The 20,667-nt window shown below is 41.9% G+C and overlaps 1 protein-coding gene and 1 pseudogene across 3 annotated transcripts in view; both read right to left on the reverse strand.

Annotated features, from left to right (window-relative positions):
- The window catches only part of mvb12ba (multivesicular body subunit 12Ba), a 15,108-nt gene extending 9,369 nt beyond the window's left edge, over positions 1-5,739 (reverse strand). The window contains exons 1-6 of one of the 3 annotated variants that reach the window (XM_068706094.1): positions 5,491-5,739; positions 4,518-4,569; positions 2,776-2,898; positions 1,256-1,363; positions 1,030-1,126; positions 185-314 (exon numbers count right to left, since the gene is read on the reverse strand). In XM_068706094.1, the coding sequence (XP_068562195.1) occupies positions 185-314; positions 1,030-1,126; positions 1,256-1,363; positions 2,776-2,886 (446 nt within the window). In that variant the 5' untranslated portion in view covers positions 2,887-2,898; positions 4,518-4,569; positions 5,491-5,739. Of the gene's footprint in view, positions 1-184; positions 315-1,029; positions 1,127-1,255; positions 1,364-2,775; positions 2,899-3,043; positions 3,139-4,517; positions 4,570-5,490 lie in introns of those variants that run through there. The other 2 variants (XM_068706093.1, XM_068706095.1) reach the window with 2 other exon arrangements.
- A 3,648-nt stretch (positions 5,740-9,387) lies between these two features.
- On the reverse strand, positions 9,388-12,175 carry LOC137868747 (ribosomal RNA-processing protein 8-like; annotated as a pseudogene).
- Positions 12,176-20,667: the final 8,492 nt, after the last annotated feature.

Genomic DNA, 20,667 nt, shown 5'->3' on the forward strand with positions numbered 1-20,667 from the left:
AAAGTGCTAAATACGGGAATTGGTGCTACGCTTCCGCGACTATGTTGTCGATCTGTGCGCCGTTATCAGCAGGGTGGCGGCTTTGAGCTAGACAGTCTGACGCGGTCAGATGCACTAAAAGGCATGCGCGGCCAGCCATATAAAAAAAAGCTATGGTCCCATCGTGTGATCTCAGGCTGCTCACCCTATGAAGGTGTACTGCGGCGGAGCCTGCTTAGAGCGTCCCAGGATGCGGATGTCACAGATTGCTGCCTCTGTGGAGTCCCGTGGAATAAACTTGATGCACAGTCGCCTCTTCCTGAAGGCCTGCTCCTCTGGGGGACACGAGAGACAGACAGAGTCACTCCACTGTAAACAGTCTGCTCACTAAAGTGGTAATAGACGATTGTTTAGATCATCATTATGAAGTAAACATCAATCGCACAATGAATATAGAATAATGACACCGCTGATGTTTAGATTGGATCCCTATAAGCCTTGTTTTCACTATGCAATTCTGTCTGCCACCTGGTACGATCTCCCATGAAGGCTCCATTTGTTACAGTTCCAGTTGTTTCTTGCTTTGCATGGTAGCATCTATTTTTGTTTCTGGCCTCTAGCATTAGCCCTGTTCGTAACGCTAGCAAACGCTAACACTAGCAGTCAAAAACAAACATAACAAAAGAAATAAACATTTATGATTGTTTCTGGTAAGCCTTAGGGGTAACTTTAGCCAACGCTTACACTAGCAGTCAGAAACCAAAAATGATGTATGTTTATTTATGTAAATAAATAAACATCTGTTTGTTTCTGGCTGCTAGCGTTAGCCCTGTTGGGTATACTAATAGGAAATGCTAAAGGGGGAACGCTGAAAGGTTGTCTGTTGCCACTTTAACTGTAAATTAAAGCCAAAGAAGTTCTCTGAAGATCGATTCAGCAGTTGTTATTATTATTATTACGGCAAGACATCTTTGGGGAATTAAAGATTTGATTTGAATCCTTTTTAAACAAATGCTTTCAGTGCCTTTTCTACTCGACTTGATAACTTACGAGTGTCAACAGTCTCCTGGATCGGGATGAAACCCACGGGCAGAGTGTCCTTGATATCGATCAGCTTCATGTCCACAAGAACGTTGCCTAAATGGCTCTATGGAAGAACAAAACAAAGAGAAGGAGAAACAGGACCAGAGTGAATCTGACACGCTCAAAATCTTCACCGAACGATTCATTCTAATGCTGCGAGCATGGCATAAGATTGTTTGATGAGGTGACTTACATTTTCTTTAGAGAAGGCCCTTGTGAAGCAGAGGTAGCGGGTCACCTTGGATTTGAAAAGGCCATCTTTCCACAGGTCAGCATCCAGGCCGTCTGTCGTCGTAGAGACCTGGAGGCAGATAAGTGAAGGGAGGAGGGGTCATCATTTCTCAGACTCATATGCAGAAATCTCCACTTCAGTAGCACTTATATACACCAAACCTTCCAGTTTCATTCCTCTCTATACTCTGAAGGTTTTTACTGAGGGGTTTGTTCATATATCATTCATAGCCGGATTTATACAACATTGTATTCCTAAAAACATGGCGGAAATGGCATTTTTCATGGCTGTTGACAGTATTTTCTGATCTATGGAGTGATACAAAGAGATATCCAAAATTTCCCTCGTAAAAACCTTTGAACCTCTAACATGTTGACAAAATGCTATAATCAGAATATGGCCCAGTTCAGATGCTGCTTGCATGAACTGTATCAAATTCAAAAATTGTCATTTTCGGATTAATAGTGTGCATGTAAATGTAGTCAATGTAACACATGTCTTACAACAGGCAATTTAGAGTTTTGAACACCAGAGACAGTCTGCGTCAAAATTCTGACAGAAAGGTAGAACCAACTTCCCACTGTGTCACAGCTGACATACTACTGGTGTAACAGACCGTTGTCGAAGCTCTAAGCACATTATAATACATTATTAAAACTACTGATGACATGATTTGTTTTAATCGATGAAAATACAATCTTTTCTTTCCTAATCATTTCAATTGTGTGCCTTTATGAAAAAAAACACTATAAATGACTTTAACAAAGAAAAAGGGTAACATTTAGAATTGTTGATGGCTTACTGACTCCAGAGCTGTTACAGTGATTTTTGGGATGGTGGCATAAAAAAACCTGGATCCGTGTAGACCAGCTGCTATAATCAAACAACAAAGGGATCTGGATCTGTTAATGTGGATCTTCATTGTTTAACAATTAGTATCAGCGGCAAAAAAAAAAACATGATGAGGGATCTCTAAAAGTTATATTTGTTTATTTTTTCTTTTGTGATGATCTGATCTGAACTGTGACTTTTATGATCTGCTGCACCACTAGCCAACACCCATGTCTATAAAGCACCAAATCAGAACACAACATGTAATGACCCAGAACATACTGTTTGGAATTGTCACAACTTAATCAGCATTATTTACACACACAGATACACTAAGATACCACCTTGGTGTGTGTGTGTGTGTGTGTCTATATATATATATATAGATATATATATATATCTATATATATATCCATCTATATATCTATCTATCTATATATCTATCTATATCTATGCTAAGCTCCATTTTTTTAAATAAGTAAAAAGAAAAATATCAGTACTAGTGCTGTGCCTAAAGCTGTTTTTGTGGCATCTTTTAAATATTAAAGCAGCTCAGCTTTTTTTTGGCCTAAATAAACTCAAAACTGATGATGAATTAGCATCCTGTACTTCAGCTGTCTCTCTGTGCCGAGTTGTGTTCAGTAACTTACCACATCATATCCAGTGGGCGCCCTGTTCCTGGAGGCTACCACCCCGACTCCAGTGATTGGGTCCATGGGCATCTCTGGCAAAGCTTCGGAAAGGTCCCGCACCTCAGGCATCTCTGTAGCGTTCTGCAACAAAAACGGCAAGATGAAAGGTTAACTTCTTGGAAAGCGGTCCAAGGCAGCAGGAGAAGGGCAGATTTACTTGGATCAAAGTCAGTTCGCCTGAAATGAAGGTGAGCTAAAAACCTGCTTTTCCCTCTACTGTACTTACTGGACATTCCCTTCAGTCTAGAGAGACAGCTGGTGAGCTCACAGCTCTGTTGTGTTTACAATCAGAATCAGAATCTGCTTCATTGGCCGGACTCTCAACATACATACATACACAGCCATTACAAATAAAACAAGGACAACAAGGTAGAACAGAGGTAAGCAGAACATTTAACGACTATGTACAATATAAATACATATCCAAAAGTATATAATATATGAACATAAACATATACAACAATGACCATAGAATTGAGGTAATTCACACAGCTTGTGTCCAGGGTGTGATGGGTCTGCATTAATTAGGCTAAGTTATGCAACTATGCTAAAATGTTTTTCATTTATTATTCTAACAGTTATTCTGAACTACCACACCATGAACTGGTACTGGCTGCTCACTGGGCCACAAAGATTTGATCTGACAAGAACCATCATCCTTCCACACTAGATTTTGCATCCAAATCAAATGTAGTTTCTTTATAATGCATGTAATACTTGTCTTCTTTCTTTACAGGGTGTGTATAAAGTAGTCCTTAAATATGAAATATGAGTTAACAAATAACTACAACCCCTCCTCTGCTCGGCCGAGGCTGGTCTATGGCGTTTTGCCGGTTACACTCGTCGTCTTGCTTCTTCACAGACAACATTTTCTTTGTACGCTCTCTGGCGTTTCCAAGAATAATGCAAAGAACGGCCCGCCATGCATTAACCACTTTGTACATGCTCGTAACTTGCTCTCCATTTGCGGAGGCAAAAGCTAAGTAAAGCTTTACTGCACCTCCAGACCACATACGGTCAGCTCTGCCAGCCACAACAAAGACTAAGTGGAAACCTAGTACATGGCTGGGCCGTGTATGGTCAATGTGCTAAACTGTTACATGCTCCCAAACATTGGTTAATTTGCGGCGGTCAGCCACAATATCATCATTGATCACCACATATCTAGAATAGGTAGAATGGTATTGTATTGTAGAGCTGAGCGCAGTGCACAGCCCCTCCTTGACCCTTGACCCCTCTCTGCCTCTCTGAAGCTGCCTGGACAACAGAGGCCTCCTGCATAGCGTCTCCTTGACTACAGTAGTCATCTGTTCAAAGCTGTGAACAAAAACACTGACAGACTCAATATCGGTCCGTCTCAGGTTAAAGAGCAAACGTCTTAAAATGGCTTGTGTTGTCTGGCCAACACCCCCAACACCCAAACGCATTCATTTTCTATAATGGACTTTCGGGCAGACAGTTGAGTCTCTCAGGTAGCTCTTGGACCACACAGGATTAGGATTTATATTTCAAAGATTAGTATCAAGGTTGGGGAAAATATACTGAATGATTCAAAGCAGAGCAATATGGTCTGACAATCCAATAAAAGGAAATGGGTGTACGGCCACAGTCTGAGAGGAAGTGCAGCATGAGTTAGTCTGCGTATTGCTGCTTTATGGAGCTAAATCTAGCAGATGAAGCTGGGAGAGGGCATCTCTCACCTGATGTCAGTCTATTGAACCATAGTCTTCAAGCTTTGCATCATGTTCAGAGCTGCAAATAACAAATAACTCACTGTTTATCAATTTATCAACCAATTAAAAAAGGACATTCTCATAAGATTTCACCAGTTCAAAAATAATAATGTCCATAAACTAGGTATGAATTACGTTGACAATGATATTAACAATCAATTAAGAATTCAGCAACCAACAATGTGCACAGTTGGTGCCATTACTAACCAGACCACATCTGAACTACAATTATAAGCACGTTACTGATGCTGACCGCTGGAGTAAATGGATTGCACTTTTCTAACAAACACCAGCAACCCTGGTTAAGAATCCCTTTGTTTCAAAAAAACACTTTGCTGCACTTATTATAAAAATGTATTGAATAACAGCAGGGCTTTGTGAATTAACCAGCTATACAAGCATCAACAACTGCGCCCATATATCAACTGAATTTGGCATGCCCTCTTCATACTGAGCCATTGGCTCCGCGGCTACACAAAAACAGCGAACAACTGTGTAGATAACTAACCCAACTAACTAGCCCCATCCACGTCAAAATAACACGCCGTTAAACGATAACCAGTTAGCGCTTCTCACTCTTGTTTTCTTCAAACTGACGCGGTTAGAAGGGGAGCGGAGATAGCTTTGCTAGGCGACACAGCTAGCAAGCTAGTCAGCTAGCGTTAGCACGCTAACGTCGGTAGTAACCGAACACCAGCTGCGACAAAAACCGTAGCAAAAGCTGTCAGACGGTAACGTTGGGTGTTCCTGCCCGGTGGGCAAAGGTTACCCGTCTGGTGGTTTAAAAGTTCAACACACGTATCTAGTTAACTAAGTAATTGTAGTAATGTTATCCCATCGTCTAAGGGAAAAGCAGTTTACGTGCTTAAGTGTCGCTGACACCGAATCTGCAGTGGATGCTAATGTTAGCTAACAAGCGGAGTAACGTTAGACCGCTTACCCAGCGAGGTTAACGCTTGAATCCGATCGGTCTCCGTTTATTTTCTTCCGTTATCCTCTCTCGCGCCTTTTCACAGCTTCGGGGAGACTCGCATGTTTACGAAATTTCTATAATCAACGAACCAATCCGAAACTTAAGCTGCTTTGTGTATATTTGCATGGTGGTTCTCCGGCTAGCGGTTTCAGGAGGGTGCCATCGATGGAGCTGTTGGAAGGGAACCGGGGGAGTGATCAGTGAACCGACTGGAGGAGCCCGCCCCAGTGCTACGTAGTGACCATTGGTGGAAACAATAACACGCTAATGATGCAGCGTCTTGTGTGTGTTTGGACCCTTTCTCTGGACTTGTTGATCAAAATTTCAGGTGGAGAGAGGACTCCCTCCAAACGTTTACGTGCATTTCTCCAGAAATGTAGATGAATGTTGGATTGCACGAGCATAGCAAGCATGAACAACATGCAAACATGTTGTATTAGATCCACAAGGCTTAGAAACCAGGCGAAGGTGGCCACTGCCCTCAGGGGGTCAAAGATTCCAGGTTCACCATTTGGCAATTCGTTTGAGGTAATTTCATCAGTGACGTGCGGTGAGGTTCGTGGCTGGTGAGGCACTGACACTACATAAGTCAGATTTACAAATGTATGAACCCAATAGAGAAGCTTAAATCACCATTCAATTGGCAGCTTGCACATTGATAACTGGTTGTTTTTCATATCAGCATTATTTACACACACATAGGTACATATTTGATTCCACCGGGAACTTGTGCGCCGCGATCTGCCCCACCGATCTACCCCACCGGGAGCGTTTCAGAAGCGGAGCGCTCGCGGGCGCCTCCCGCGAACATCGTGAGATTCCGCGATAATCTGTGTAACAACCACGGATGTATAAACACATAAACGGTTACTTTACCTGTCCGACGTTGAATTGCTGTTGATTTGTTCATATTTCCTTGTTTTTTGAGACATTTCTAAGCTTGGATATATAATCTTACATTTGTGTGGTCAAAGTAAAATATAAGAAGAAGAAAAGTGCAGAAGAAGAGCAACGACAGAACAAGCATAAACCCGACCCGTGGGCTCTCGCACGCCCTCTTCTTTGAGGCAGAGGTACTGTTTGCCTCCCCTCTGTGCTTTTTCACTGCGGTTTCTGTCAGATCAGCAACACTAAATATGTTCTACACAGACGTGAAATACATTACCTATTCTATGGAAAGAAAGGACATATAATAAAAGTGTCTACAAATATTACAGTGGTGACAAACAATGAGAAAGCAAAAGGGCTCAACCCAGTTAGTGAGGGATTGCGCAATCTGAGGTGAGGAACAGCTCGTCGCTGCCTCACCTCACGTGTCTCCTCTGTTTGAACAGGACATGCGCTAATTCAGCGATTTTGATTATACAAATGCTTGAAATGATTGGAATCATACAGAAATTACATTTATAGCACAGATCAGTAGAGAAATATTAATATTAATTTTATTTTAGCATTATTTGTTTTTTACTTGTCATGATGACAGGTGAGGCTCTGCCTCCCCTGACCCCACGTCCCTGAATTTCATTATTTGCTAAATTGTATTGTGAATACCCTACTGTGCACCCAGACTGATTAAAACAAACCTGTACTCTTTGTCAATGGTGCACACTGACACTGATACATTTGTGAATGTAGATTTTATATATTGAAACTGAAATGTATCATGATTTTTGATTGAATGTTGTTGTTGTGACTCCCTAACAATAAAGCCGTACTATTGGAGCAGTGAGGAACTCTTAATGTGGTCATGTGAAAATGAATTGGGTGCAAACACCTAACCCACACGTATCTACCCAGGGTTTTGGGTCGTGACTGTAACTATAATTCTGATGCATGTGGTTTACATATGAAAAAAACCTGCTGCAAATGAACACACTGTTTTCTTTCTCATTTCTTTTGGTACTTTTTGAACTTAAAAAGGAATGTGAAACGCACTGAAAAACAAAACGTTAGACTGAATTGAATATATTAAATATATTATATGTTACATTACAGTTATTTAGCAGACGCTTTTATCCAAAACGAGTTACTATTCAGTATCTATCTACACGCCGTAGACGGAGCTACGGGAGCAATTTTGTTAAGTGTCTTGCTCAAGGACACGTTGACATGAGACTAGCTGGGGCCGGGGATCGAACTGCCAACTCTCTGATTGAAATACGGCCCTGCTCCCCACTTAGCCACGGTCACGGTCAATGCTCATGCAAGTGTTTGTTTTTTTGTTCTTTATATAAATGTGAAATTCACTGAACTAGCAGAATTTTACGCTGAAAGAATTATTTACTGCTCTTATGGCAAATAAGTGAAATAAGCACTGGTTACCCCGTGTTTAACGTCAAGTTGCTATGACTTGTGGGTAATTCCCTTAGGCTAAGTCAGCATACCATGCTGACTAACGGAAAGGGTTCATAAAGGCCTCAAAATGTCTGCGAGACTCAAACACTTGAGGATTTGACAATGGGACATCCCTGAACCCCCACGGACTTTGCAGGAGCGCGCCTCAAAGTCCGTAAGGGGGGGGACATTGGGATTTGGCCTTAGTGTTAAGTAAGAGTTCAAGTTGAAACATATGTAAGAAGTTATGACATTGACATGACATTTTTAGCGTTTTTAAATTGATTTCTGGAGAAGGACATTTCCAGAAAAGCTGGACATCGTATCAAAGGGTCGGTCAAGCCCACAGCTAGCAGCCCTGACCCAGCATAGAGAAGGATTTGTACGAACGGTATTTCTGGCTGACAACGGCGGAGAAGCGTTGCACATTTTATGGCTCAGAATACGTTTCATTTGCAACTGAGCTCTTGGTGTTTGGAGCTGTTTGGAGATGTTTGGAGCTATGCTACGCTAACCAAGGCAGCTACACGACAGGACACGCACAAGCTACGTGCTTTTGGAAACTTTTGGAGAGACCTGAGTGGACTTTTTAAGTGAAGAGCAGCTGTGGAAAGTTAACTGATATTGCGTCTTTACATCTGCAGTAGCGTTTGTACTGCGTTCATTTGTCTATCATGTTGTTTTTATGAATGACTCGTGCTCTAGCGCCGCAGTGTTGCTGGATTGATTTGTTGCTTTGTTGTCATATAAATATATGTGACTGATTCTTGTGATTTTTTCTTGTCATTGTGTTAATTACATTGATTTGGACTATATGCATTGTCCGTTAATTACGAAGCATCCCGTCATGCGTGGGGTTATTGTCCGGACAATTGAATCCGTTTGAGCTGTTGTTTCGCCGCTAAGCTGGTTAGCTGCAGCCTCAGTTGTTTTTTGTTATTGTTCTGGGTTCAGAGGTCACAAAGCCTGTTGTCTGTTACGTGAGCACAGTCCACCGAAAACATTATATTTCCCACAATTTAAGCTTCTGCATTTTCTAAATGCACTAGTATTATTCAAACGTATTGTTCGGTTCTTAAGCCTCGTACCGAACGGTTTAATACGAATATGTGTATTGTTACACCCCTAGAAACAATTAACCATAGCTGTGGCGTCATAATGAGCTTATTAGGACATGGCTCAAGTCTAGTAGGACAGCACAGAAGGCCCAGGTATAAAATGCACGGTCCGCCACTGCATTTGAGAGATGGACGAACACATCGTTGGTTTAAATCTTCAGACTGAGCTGTTTAAATTATGTACATCTAACTATAGTACATTTTAAAAAATCTGTTTTTTGCCAACAATAAACCAGTTTACTGAGGTTTCCTGCCCAAAGCACCACAACCTCTAACTAAACATAAAAGACGTAGCTTCCAGCCGCTTATTCCCTCTTTGAGAAAACTGCCTTTAAAAAGGAAAAAAATGAATCCTGATTTCATGACAATACATATTATTGCATATTATTGCATATTTTTCAATGTTTAAGATTTAAGACAGCTGGAAACAAAAGTGTAAAATTAAGGTGTTTACGTGTGAGACTAACCGTTTGCTTCATCAGGGTTCTCATAATTGGATTTTGAGACATTTATTTTATCTACACTTCGTTTATATTAAAAAAAACATGAGAAACTAGACGAACAAGGAAGTGTTTCTCTGTCCCCGATGTCACTCGTTTGTTGTCTCACCTTGATCACCATCTCGAACCTGCTCGCCACTTCTGCTATTTTCAGGACACTCCTACAACAAATGTGCAAATCAGTTATCCAGACATGTACTATACATGCACCAAAAAAACCTGCCGTGCCTGTACTAAATCAGTGACATATTTTACCCCTTCGTTAACACACGGTTGGCCTCTGCTAGAAAATCTGCCCGGTTGATTCCCATGAGAGAGAGGCAGAACACAGCGATGTCCACAGAGCCGCCACGAAGCGGGACCTGCACAGAGATGATGCCTTTTATATTTTCCAACAGCCGCACAGACTGTAAGTGGATCGGCACGCAGAAAACACCGACGCACTCACGTCGGCCATGTCACAGACTGTGACAAGATTGTAGGCGGCTGCCAGGTCGAAGCTGAGCACTTTGCTCTTCACGCTGCGCGCTATTTTACAGTCGACACGACCCAAGTCTGCAACCACCAGAGACGGAGGTCTGAAATAAAAAGGCACAATTGATGTGTTTACAATTATAGCACATTAAACTAAAAGTAGCGGCTCACCTGTACGTGAAATCAAGACAGTGCCAACGCAGATCTTTTAGGTGATAGGACCAACAAGCAGTCAAAACTGTTGGTCTTCTCTCAAACTGCTGACATTAACAAAGCCGTCTCCTTACAGCAGCCAAATGAAGCATCAATGCATTACTCTTCAGCAGAGTAATGGAAGGTATTTACTGTGTGCAGCAGATACATGATGTAGATAATGGGAGGTGTGGACCCTCAACAAGAAATGTGAAGGATATTAAATTCTTTTTACTGTTTTGGCGGTGTAGAGGGACGGCCTTGTTAATGTTTTGAGAAAAAGCTGAAGTAAAGATGCGTGTCTGTAAAAATGCATTTTATACATTGATTAGATGACATGATGGCGTCCACTGGATTGGCGGGCCGTCTCTGAACCTGCGCCGTGTGTCCTCTGTGGTAGATCCCGAAGGCCTGTGGGTCCTGCTTGAACATACGCTTCACCTCGCCGCTGGACCTGCCGTACAAAACCTCATTGATGTATTGGAACCGGGCCGAATCCAGCCGCCGCTCCATGTAGGACCTCAGGGAAGCAGAGTGGTCCTCTTTCGCCTCTTCTTCTGGGACCGCAGGCTCGTCTGTCGTCTCCGCGGGACTCTCCTGCTGGACCGGTTCCTGTCTGCGGAGCAACTTCCGGAGCTTCTCCCTTTTCAGAATCTGTTCTTTGCTCAGCTCAGGTTTCAGTCTTTTCATGGGCTGCTCACCTGCGATCTCCACTTCAGGTACATCTGCTTTCTGTTTTAATCCATCGGCAGAAGATTCAGTTGCTCTTTTTCAACTTTGCCACCGACTCGCTGCTTTTCCTCTCCGAGCGTCTGTGTGTCTGTTGTACCGGACAAGTCTGTGTCCTCTTCTGGCTTTTTCATTTTCTGTGGTTTACTTTGCTTTTCCTTTTTCTTGGCTGGTGTCTGACTGTTGTTGTTGCTACATGAATCTATTTTGACTTCTTCCGTTGGCTTGTTCTGCTCTGCAGATTCTGCTTTATTGATTTCCTTCTCTGGCTTATTCTGACTATTTATTTTTACATTTCCTCTTGTTCTTCATTTTGGTTTTCCACTGTTGTCTGCTCAGTCTCTCCACGTCTTCTGGTTTGGATTTGATCATTTGGTTATCCGTTGTTTTCGCCCATTGATGTGGTTTTTAATTTCAGGGCCGCTTAAGGGAGAAAAACATTTGGATATTATCTCATATTTAAGTACTGTGAACATCAACATTGTTGTTTATCAATCCAATGAATTCTTCTCCACACTAAAATGTTTTTAAATTGATGAAATGTAAGCCTTTAACCAGTTAATTACTCACCAAATTTGTTGTCTTTCTTCCTCTTTTTTGTTGCAAGTGTCTCCTCATTAACTGTCTGATCCAAGTCTCCATTGTCTTGCTGCTCTCCTGTTGTCTCCGCTTGCTTTCGCTTCTTCCTCCTCTTCTTCTTCTTTTTCTTGCAGGTCATGGGACCACGTCTGCCTCACTGTCGCTGTCCTGCTGATGGTTGTCGTTCTTACACTCTGGTACTGACCCGAGTGTCTGCAGGGTCCGCAGCCGGCTCTTCTTTCCAACCAGCTTGGGCTGATCTGGGGATTAATTCAGATAATGTAATAAGTCTTTGAACTGAAACGTGTGTGTGTGTGTGTGTGTGTGTGTGTGTGTGTGTGTGTGTGTGTGTCTTTTTTATTCAATCATTTATCTATTTCTTAAAATCCAATTCAACATCAGCAAATGTTTCACTGCTTGACTGTCTCCCAGAACAGGAAACATTAAAAACTAAAACAAAACAACGTACAGAAAACCAGCTGTTACATTTCCTGTCATCTTTCCTTTTTAAAAGTTTCACCATCTTCTGCTATGTATGTTGGACTTCCACAACTCAGAATGCTTAATAAAGCCATACATAATACTGGTTCCCCCTTATTGTAGTACAGCTTACACATTTACCTCGACATCCGTGCTGCTGGTCGCCTTCTGGGTGTTTCTGAGGACTGCTTTGCTCTGGACCTGACCGTCTTGGTCGTCACTGTGGTCTTCATCCTCATTAAACATGTTTCCCGGAGGACTGTAAGGAACACAGAAACACTCATACAAATGTAAAGCACTGCTGAAGAGGAGAAAACAACTGTAGTTCTTAGATAGAGCCTACATTTTCTGCTCTTATTCAGGATTTGTAGAGTTCAAAATGTAACTAGGCTATTTGTATCACTAATAATATTTATCATAAGCACTCTGAACTTGAATGAATGAATACATGTTTATAAAGTCTTGTTTCATATTTATACTCTTTACTGTACTATATGCATTTTACTTAAACATGCTTAGATCTGTTACTGACAGGTTTGTTGACATGTTTACACATGCAAGGACTTTGTATTAGTAATTTAGTGCATAACGATCATAAAAGAGAAAAGGAAAAAGTGTAAATAGAAGTGCAGAGTGAGCGATCACAAAGTTCTGAAGCCTTAAAGTAGCAGCGGTCGTGTCTGTTTCCATGTGAGTGCGTGCGTGTGATTGGTCCAGACAAAGAGCAATATTAATCATTTTCTCATAATATATATATATATATATATATATATATATATATATATATATATATATATATACGTATATATATATATACGTATATATATATATACGTATATATATAGATATACGTATATACATATATGTATATATATATACACATATATATATATATATATACATATATATATATATATATATATGTATATATATATACATATATGTATATATATATACATATATGTATATATATATATTATATACATATTTAACGACTGTTCCACAAACACATTGATGTTCTGCTTGTTTGTTACATGTTGTGATAAACAGCTGCTGCTTCTTCTCTTACTTGTGAGGGTTTTATTGTGAAAACAGATTCATGAAAAACATCATCTTCATTTTTATCAAACACACTTTATGTTTCGTACTGATGAGTTTCATACAGATCCAAACGTTAAAGTGCTTCAACATTGTCTATGTAGCTGCCGACTCATACATGTAACCACAGGTGTCCTCAGTGTTAGCCAGTTCATAAACAAACAAACCAAAACACCACATAAACAGCAACATCATTACACTAAACAAATAACGGAAAAAACACTATCTAGGTGTATCATAAATCGAAACTGTAGCCAGGAAGCCTCTGTCTCTGATACTGACTGATGGGCCAGTCAGTGAATATATGCTTATGCTGAGTATCATCTCCTGAGACATTAACTAGACAGCCTTCAGTCAGATGAGGTCCAACAATGTAGATTACAGTTGGAGGTTGCCGATGACAAGAGATAGCGCTGCCAAAATACAGATTTGAAAGCCTGTGCACACCCAGAACACACTCACACAGGTGATTTAAATGACTTTAAATCCCTGGATCGGCCTCTTCTCAGGCTTGTTTCTGTGTGCACAAACTGGTAGTTTGAAACTGAGCTTGATTAACAGCTTTAGTGCATCTGTTAAGGTAGGACGAATCAGACTTTGATCATTCTTATTAGTACATGGAGGCACATTATTTTATACCGTAGCTCTGCCCATTTTTAACCTGAGCAGAGGTCTAATCAGAACAACTGTGTGAAAAGCAAGAGCAACATAAAAACCATGACATGATTTTAAAGGAATCAGAGTATTTATAAAATCAAATTACTTTGATATATCTACATATAATCTGCTCTTTTTTGGACAAAATGTGCCTAGTCGTTTCTGAGGGCACTTTCAGCATGTTTTGAAAAACTGGTAAAAAAACAAGCAAAACAATTGTTAACGTTTGTCGATCTCTACTGGTGATTATTTAGAATTGCAGCAATTGCAATAAGGGTAAAATGTATTTCTGTCCCTATGGTCCCCTGTAATTTGAACTTTACCCAAAATGTGCAATTTAACTTGGCGTACCTCATGTCAAACATGACCTTTTGAGTTCATTATCCACAAGCCTAAGTCTTATTTTGACGGCAAGTCCTTTTTAAAAAAGATTCATAGTGTAGCAGCAAGTGAGTGCAGGTGTACTATAAACATATATCCCTTAATGTGAAAGGCTTGTGACTTCCCTGTTTAATTGAATTGACAAGTATGGCCGATGTTTGTATCTAGGCCTCTGTAATTACCCTAATGTATTTAAAATAATTGAAAAAAAAAAATGTATATCATCAACGGTATCTTGACTGAGGACTTGAATTTGAAACAAATATGGGCAACAGGAGGACAACATTCTCCAACAGGCATTTTGACTCTTCATACGTCAGCTTTTATTTGGTTACACAAACAATTATAACGTCATCAAAGCCTTTACCTGGGAAGAACAAAAACTGGATCACGCCGCGTGCATGCTTCAAAATGTATTTGAAGCATGCACGCGGCGTGATCCATTATCCAGGCAAAGTTACCTACATATGCAAGAAAATCGTAGTTTATGACGCAAGCAGTGGCGATTTTAGCCTGAAATTTCAGGTGGGGCAATTTTGTATGACGTCATGTCACCGTCACAAAAATAGAGGTAGCTGATTATTATAAGCAGTAGGCCTATATAGACCAGTGAGATATGCTATGGGCTGCATTTTGAGTGCCAGCAGCATTTCAAATGAATTTCGCTTGCTTCAGCGCTCAGCGCGACACAAAGATGTTGCCTATAATACAGCATTAAAGTAAAATGATTGCAACAAAGTAAAAAGATTAGACAGACACATAGCTCAAACAACTTGCATAATGTATTAAGCTTGTGGCACACGTGTGGCATACAATATGAAGCGAAAAGCACAACTGAAACAAATAACAGCAACAAAACATGCTGCTGAATGAACAAAACGTGCGTTACGAGAGTTTTCGCGGTTTACGCAATATTCGAGTCGAGTTGTTAGGCAGATTTCGTGGGGCACATCTGAAAGTGCCCCATCTCCCAATGTAAACTTTGGCCTGTGTGGTTCACGCTCATTTGTGTTTCCATGGCAAATCTCTTAAACTTGCGCCACTGCGTGTGTTCACCCTTTATACCACTAGATGGCAGTATATGTGTATTTAAACCATAGATTTAGTCATATTTACCTGTGTCTTTGTTAATTATCTAGGTTATTGATACAGATGTATTTAATGCATGTTATTTCATCTGATATTTGATGTTCATGGTTAATTTGCAACCTTGTTATATACATCATGTATTTACTTGTTGTATTTATGTCATTTAGGGGTGACTGTGGCTCACGGGGTAGAGAGGGTGTCCCTGAGCAAGACACTAAACCCCTAACTGCTCCCCGGGCTGCTCCCTGTACTAGGGATGGGTCAAATACAGGGAACACATTTCCCCACTGCAGGACTAATAAGAGATTGTTTAATCTTTTTAATATTTAATTTAAGAACTATACAAACCTACATGGAAGAGTGAGCATGTGTTGATCATAAGGCCCACAGAATTAGAACAGTTTTATTTGAAAGAGAATTATTAAACATTAAATTCTTATTATAGGGAAGGGGATCCCTAGTTACTTGACCAGAGAGGGATGCCCAAAAAAGCTGTCCACAGACCTTTAGCAGGATGCGTCAGTGGCTGCAGACTGGTATACGAACAAGAGGTGGGTTCATTGACACAAGTGTCACACTTTGGCAGCGGGAGCACAGGACCAGGAAGCTGCAGAGAGAGAATTTGCTCTGCAGTGCCCAGATGTGAGTGTACTGCTGCACAATGCTGTCAATAATCTGAGATGGACTCAAGTGCCTGATTGATGTTACAGGAAGACTTTGTCAGCACTGATGTTTTTTTTAAATTTTATCTCTTTCATCTGCTTGTAAATAGGTCAAATATAGAATGTGAAATTAACTCATTGCATTGTGATTACATTCCTGTATTTGACTTGTGAGGATGGATTCAGTCCTCTCTCCGACCACGGAAACGTCACTGATGACAATCATTTTTGGACAGAAGAGTGGTGTGTTTTGGAACAGCTCTTGCAAGCCAAAACTGTGATGATATGATGGAAATGAGGTGAGCAGATTAACTGCAGACGGAAGAATCAGAAGAATTTAGATACAGCAATACAAGTCAAATACAGGAATCACAATGCAATGCCACCACTAACTCTGAAGGTTTCTGCTTTTAGGGGAGTATTTGACTTGTGCTTGACATGTTTTTTCTCTCAGATTACAGTTACAGTTTTAAATAGTTTTAAACAGCCCTCCTCCCAAAGTAGGCTTCTGCAGAGCAGTGTTATTGGATGGGAACTTAATTTTACAAGACAGTGCCATGCTGGTGTGTCCAACATGCTAAAGAGCTGGTAGTCTGTTGCACTGGTTCCCAACCCAATTCCAGCCTGAAGCTCTGCATCCGCCTACAGCTCCAGAGATCAATCTGAGGGGTCACAAGACCAGTAACATGGCAGCAAAAAAGAAAAGAGAACCAATTCATCTGTTTTTTGCTCTTGTTTTGTGAGATTAGTAAACAAATTAAAAATATTCTGGAGTCAAACATTTTGTATCCCAATGGCAAATAAACTGAAGTCATTTTATTTGGACTACAGTATTTGACCAACATTATATCTTCTCATTTTGGCCCTTTGACCTCTTTGGTTTAATCATTCAATTCAGGATTTAAGTGTGACAATTAAATTGATGAGGTAGTTAAATTAGGCTTAATGTTTGATGCTAGGCTCACCTGGAACGTACATATTGATAAAATGGTTAATAAATAAGTGTAAAAAGGTTTTAAATGTAATGAGATGCTTGGTGGGAACAGAGTGTGGAGCTGACAGGTCTGCATTGAAAGCTATTTATATAGGTCTGATAAGATCAGTTCTAGATTACGGCTGTGTGGCATATAGGTGGCAAACATTGTGGTTGTAATACAAGCACAAGCATTAAGGATATGTTGTGGGGCCTTTAAAACAACATATGAGTGTGAGTTTGCTTCATTCATACTGGTCGGTGTTTGCATGCTGCCGCAAGGCAACGTGCAGGAGGAACAGCGCACGCTCGCCGACCAGATACTGTGTGTGGAGCGAACCAACCCGGACTCTCTAGTTATTGTACTTAGTGACTTTAACAAAGGAAACCTCAGTCATGAACTCCCCAAATACAGACAGTTTATTAAATGTCCAACCAGAGAGGAGAACATTCTAGATCACTGCAACACCACAATAAGCGGGGCCTATCACACCGTCCCTCGTGCTGCACTGGGACTCTCTGACCATGTCATGGTCCATCTGATTCCTGCATACAGGCAGAAACTAAAGCTCTGTAAGCCTGTTGTGAGGAAATTCAAGAAGTGGACCAGAGAAGCTCTGGAGGATCTTCAGGTGTGCTTGGACTGTACAGACTGGGATGTTTTCAGGACTGCTACCAATGAGGACACTGAGGTTGTGACGTCATACATCAGCTTCTGTGAGGACAGCTGTGTTCCAACCAGCACCAGGGTGAGTTACAACAATGACAAACCCTGGTTTACAGCGGAACTCAGACAGCTGCACAAGGATCAGGCATTTAGGAGTGGGGACAAGGACTTGTACAAAGAGGCAAAATACAGGTTTAGTAAGACAGTGAGAGATGCTAAACGACTGTACTCTGAGAAACTGCAACACCAGCTGTCAGCAAGAGACTCTGCTTCTGTCTGGAGAGGTCTCTCAGACAGATCACCAATTAAAAGCCAAAAGCCCCACACGCCATGAATGACCTTCACCTGGCAGACGAGCTGAACGAGTTCTTCTGTCGCTTTGATGGACAATGGGACAGCCCTGACTCCATCCCCCACAACCCCATCAACCAGCCTCAGAACACCAGCCCCCCCTCCCCCAGCCCAGCAGGGGCCCACGCCTCTGTAACTCCCATCCCAGTGTCCCCCACACCCCCCTCCCCAGTGACGATTCTCTCTATTCTGGAGAGAGACGTCAACAGGCTGTTTAAATGTCAGAACCCTGCAAAGCAGCCGACCCTCTGTCTCCCCTCCACCCTGAAGCACTGTACTGATCAGCTGTCTCCGGTGTTCACAGACATCTTCAACACCTCACTGGAGACATGCCACGTACCAGCCTGCTTTGAGGCCTCCACCATCATCCCCGTCCCTAAAAAACCAAGGATCACAGGACTCAATGACTACAGGCCCGAAACCCTAAACTCTGTAGTCATGAAGTCTTTTGAGCGCCTTGTCCTGTCCCACCTCATAACCCTCAACGACCCACTCCTGGACCCCCTGCAGTTCGCCTACAGAGCCAACAGGTCTGTAGACGACGCAGTCAACATGGCCATCCACTTCATCCTCCTGCATCTGGACTCCCCAGGAACCTAGTCCAGGATCCTGTTTGTGGACTTCAGCTCTGCTTTCAACACCATCATCCCGTCTCTGCTGCAGGACAAGCTCTCCCAGTTGAACATGCCCGATTCCACCTGCAAGTGGATCACAGACTTCCTGTCTGACAGGAAGCAGCACGTGAAGCTGGGAAAGCACGTCTCAGCCTCCCGGACCATCAGCACCAGTTCCTCCCAAGGCTTCGTTCTTTCCCCTCTGCTCTTCTCCCCGTATACCAACAGCTGCACCTCCAGTCACCAGTCCGTCAAGCTACTGAAGTTCGCGGATGACACCACCCTCATTGGACTCATCTCTGGTGGAGATGATTCCGCCTACAGGTGGGAGACTGACCATCTGGTGACCTGGTGCGGTCTGAACAACCTAGAGTTCAACGCTCTAAAGACAGTGGAGATGGTTGTGGATTTCAGGAAGAACGTAGCCATACCGGCACCCATCACCCTGTGTGACTCCCCCGTCGACGCTGTGGAGTCCTTCCTGGGCTCCATCATAACTCAGGACCTCAAGTGGGAGCTTAACATCAGCTCCATCACAAAGAAGGCTCAGCCAAGGATATATTTCCTGAGGCAGCTGAAGAAGTTCAACCTGCCAAAGACAGTGATGGTGCACTTCTACACCGCCATCATTGAGTCCATTCTCTGCTCCTCCATCACGGTCTGGTACGCTGCAGCCACTGCCAAGGACAAGGGCAGACTGCAGCGCATCATTCACTCTGCTGAGAGGGTGATTGGCTGCAATCTGCCATCCCTCCACGACTTGTTCGCTTCAAGGACCCTGAAGCGAGCAAGAAAGATTGTAGCCGGCCCCTCTCACCCTGGACACGAACTGTTCGAGTCCCTTCCCTCTGTCAGGAGGATGAAGTCCCTCAGGACCAAGACCTCACGGCACATGAACAGTTTCTTCCCATCCGCAGTTGAGCTCATTAACAAAGCCCGGGACCCCCACTGACTCTGTCATCCCCAGGACGATTTTCCTACCGGTCACACTCCCCTTTACATCACTTCTAGGTTGTTATTTAAATACACTTGACACTTTTATACTACACTTACATCTCACTTGTTTATAGGCCTGTTATCTGTTCGTTTATGCACTTTATTTTATATTGCACTTTATCTTATGTTTCACTTTATTTTATATTTCTCTGTAAATTTGAATATGTTTCTACTTTGCACTGTGTTGTTTGTTGTTGACTGTTAAATGTTATGCACCTCCCGTCTTGTCAAATTCCTCGTATGTTCAACATACCATGGCAATAAATGGTTCTGATTCTGATTCTGATTCTGATATATGCCTGCATTGTAGGTAGAAATGGGGGAAATGCCATCAGATTTAAGAAGAATCCAGATCAGGATGACATATTGGGTCAGTTTACAAGGACATAACAACCATCCAACAATAAGTGCTATTGGGAACCAGAACTTTGGTTGGGTTGTTAAGAAGAAGGCTAGTGAGTTGGGTATACTGAATAGGAGTTATTCTCCAACTGTGGTTCTGCCAGCTATTCCTCCTTGGTTACTGCCACAGCCTGAAAATGCTCTTGGCCTCCTTGAACTGATGAGAAATGAACGTGGGGGAAGCTGGTAAGATCTTCAAGTCATACATCAGAAGGAATTACTACAATTATTTACAGACCCTAAAACTGGTAGAACAAGCAGCAGCAGCAGTAATCCCAGAATTCAATGTTGAGTGTGGGAAGAGACTCAGTGATGATTTATCTGTTAGCATGTGATGATGACTGTAGTTATTGCCTTACAGTGGGTAGGACATCAGGCCAGAGAGAGTGGTGATAGCATCAGACTCATGTGCAGTGTTAATGAGTTTGAAATTTTGCCACTCCAGAAGTAGAAAAGATTTACTGTATGAAATAATGCAATCACTATTCAGAATCCATTAAATGCGGGTGTCTGTTGAGTTTGTCTGGGTCCCTGCCCATGTTGGAGTCGATGGCAATGAGAAGGTGGATAAAGCAGCGAAAAAGGCTTTGAAGAGTGGAAGAAATAACATTAATGTAAAGTGGTGATTAAGGGATGGCAGAACGAATGGAATAAAGGGAGTAAAGGAAGATATATATTTTAAAATAAACCATTGGTTGGGAGTGCAGGATCTATTGAACGAAATAGGAAAGAGGAGAGAATTATAACTAGACTAAGGAATGGCTCTTAACAGTTCCCTCTATGTTATTGGAAAGCATAATAATGGAAAGTTTGAAGAAGAAACTGTGGACCACGTCCTGTCAGAGGTA

This window comes from Cebidichthys violaceus, unplaced genomic scaffold (genome assembly GCF_023349555.1).
Source record: "Cebidichthys violaceus isolate CVI_PGR_0920_01 unplaced genomic scaffold, fCebVio1.0.p SCAF_12, whole genome shotgun sequence".
Classification (NCBI taxonomy): Eukaryota; Metazoa; Chordata; class Actinopteri; order Perciformes; family Stichaeidae; genus Cebidichthys; species Cebidichthys violaceus.